General features: G+C 40.0%; 1 protein-coding gene across 1 annotated transcript in view; it reads left to right on the forward strand.

Annotated features, from left to right (window-relative positions):
• The window catches only part of NAPEPLD (N-acyl phosphatidylethanolamine phospholipase D), a 13,889-nt gene that overhangs the window by 5,920 nt on the left and 6,184 nt on the right, over window positions 1-1,785 (forward strand). Inside the window, exon 2 of the mRNA XM_012811407.2 lies at window positions 788-1,434. Coding sequence (XP_012666861.1) covers window positions 788-1,434 — 647 coding nt within the window. The remainder of the gene's footprint in view (window positions 1-787; window positions 1,435-1,785) is intronic.

Consider the following 1,785-nt stretch of genomic DNA (forward strand, 5'->3'; position numbering starts at 1 on the left):
AGCCACTTGAGCCACAGGCGCCGAGCCTAGGTCTGTGGTCCTAATGCATAGTTTTTTGTTGGCCTAACTTAATCCGAGTATAACATGTAGAATAATCAAGGAATAATACTTATTGCCCTTTGTTATGGTTGTTTTACATTTGTTTACCACCCTCTCCCCAAATGTTTAGTTTCTCATCAGCAGGGAGCACATTTCGCTTTGGTTTGATCAATGGTAAAAAACAGGAAGGTTAAGGAATGAGCAGGACCGTTTATGACTCTGACTGTGATTTGCCCGGAATCATCACAGTGCTCTACTTTGAATTATAAGTATTCAAGGTCAGAGTCACATCTGAGCTCCAAGAGCTACAAATAAATGGTCATAAGTTTTCTTTACTGTTTCCAAGGACTGACCTGCTTTTGAGGCAGTTTTCAGCAGCGGATAATACCGGCTGAGTGAAATAGTGATATAAAAGTGACTGCATCTGGGCCAGTCTACTTCCACCACTACTAAAGAAAGCCTTTATAATTTTTAATAAATTTGGCAGGACTCAGAGTTGCTTTAAATTTACTTTTCTTTTTGCCTATTGCCTTAGAGATGAAAAAATCACTAAGTTATCATGATTTTTAAGATAGATTCAAAATAGCTAAATGTGCATTTCAAGGAAAATGTAAAATAGCAAGTTTATTGAATGACTTCAGTTCTCCCAAAATAGCCCTTCTTGCTATAATGTAGGTCAAAATATAGTCTGTGATGATTTAATATCTTTTTTCCTGACTGCTATTTTTTCTCTGTGTAATACATATAGGAACTTGACAAAGAACTCCCAGTGCTAAAGCCATATTTCGTCTCTGATCCTGAAGAAGCTGGAGTGCGGGAAGCTGGCTTAAGGGTCACGTGGCTGGGACATGCAACGGTGATGGTGGAAATGGATGAGCTCATATTTCTAACAGATCCCATCTTTAGCTCTCGCGCTTCACCATCCCAGTATATGGGTCCAAAGCGATTTCGGCAGCCCCCATGCACAATAAGCGAACTCCCCCGGATAGATGCGGTCCTTATCAGTCACAACCACTATGACCATCTGGACTATGGTTCTGTCATTGCTTTGAATGAGCGATTTGGTAACGAGTTGAGATGGTTTGTGCCTTTGGGTCTCCTCGACTGGATGCAAAAGTGTGGCTGTGAGAATGTGATTGAGCTGGACTGGTGGGAGGAGAATTGTGTCCCTGGACATGATAAGGTCACCTTTGTCTTTACACCTTCACAGCACTGGTGTAAAAGGACTCTAATGGATGACAACAAGGTTCTGTGGGGCAGCTGGTCTGTCTTGGGGCCTTGGAATCGATTTTTTTTTGCAGGAGATACTGGATATTGCACTGCATTTGAAGAGATAGGAAAAAGATTTGGACCCTTTGACCTTGCAGCTATTCCTATTGGAGCTTATGAACCAAGGTATGTAGACTTCCAAAGAAACATTTGATGAGTTAACTTGAAAATAAAGTAGTTACAATTTTGTGATACTGTGTAATTTGTGATTTTGGTAGTAGAATTTATTATACATTGATTGGGGGTTGGTGAATCAGCTTCAATTACTTTTTAAAAAATGTTATAATATTTAATTATTATTATTTTTTGAGACAGAGTCTCACTTTGTCACCATCAGTAGAGTGCTGTGACATCATAGCTCACAGCAACCTCCAACTTTTGGGTGCAAATGACTCTTTTTCCTCAGCCTCCCGAGTAGCTGGGACTGCAGGCGCCTGCTATAATGCTTGGCTAGTTTTTCTATTTTTTTTTTTTTTT

The sequence above is a fragment of the Otolemur garnettii genome, unplaced genomic scaffold (genome assembly GCF_000181295.1).
Source record: "Otolemur garnettii isolate 467f Iridium unplaced genomic scaffold, OtoGar3 scaffold00005, whole genome shotgun sequence".
NCBI classification, from domain to species: domain Eukaryota; kingdom Metazoa; phylum Chordata; class Mammalia; order Primates; family Galagidae; genus Otolemur; species Otolemur garnettii.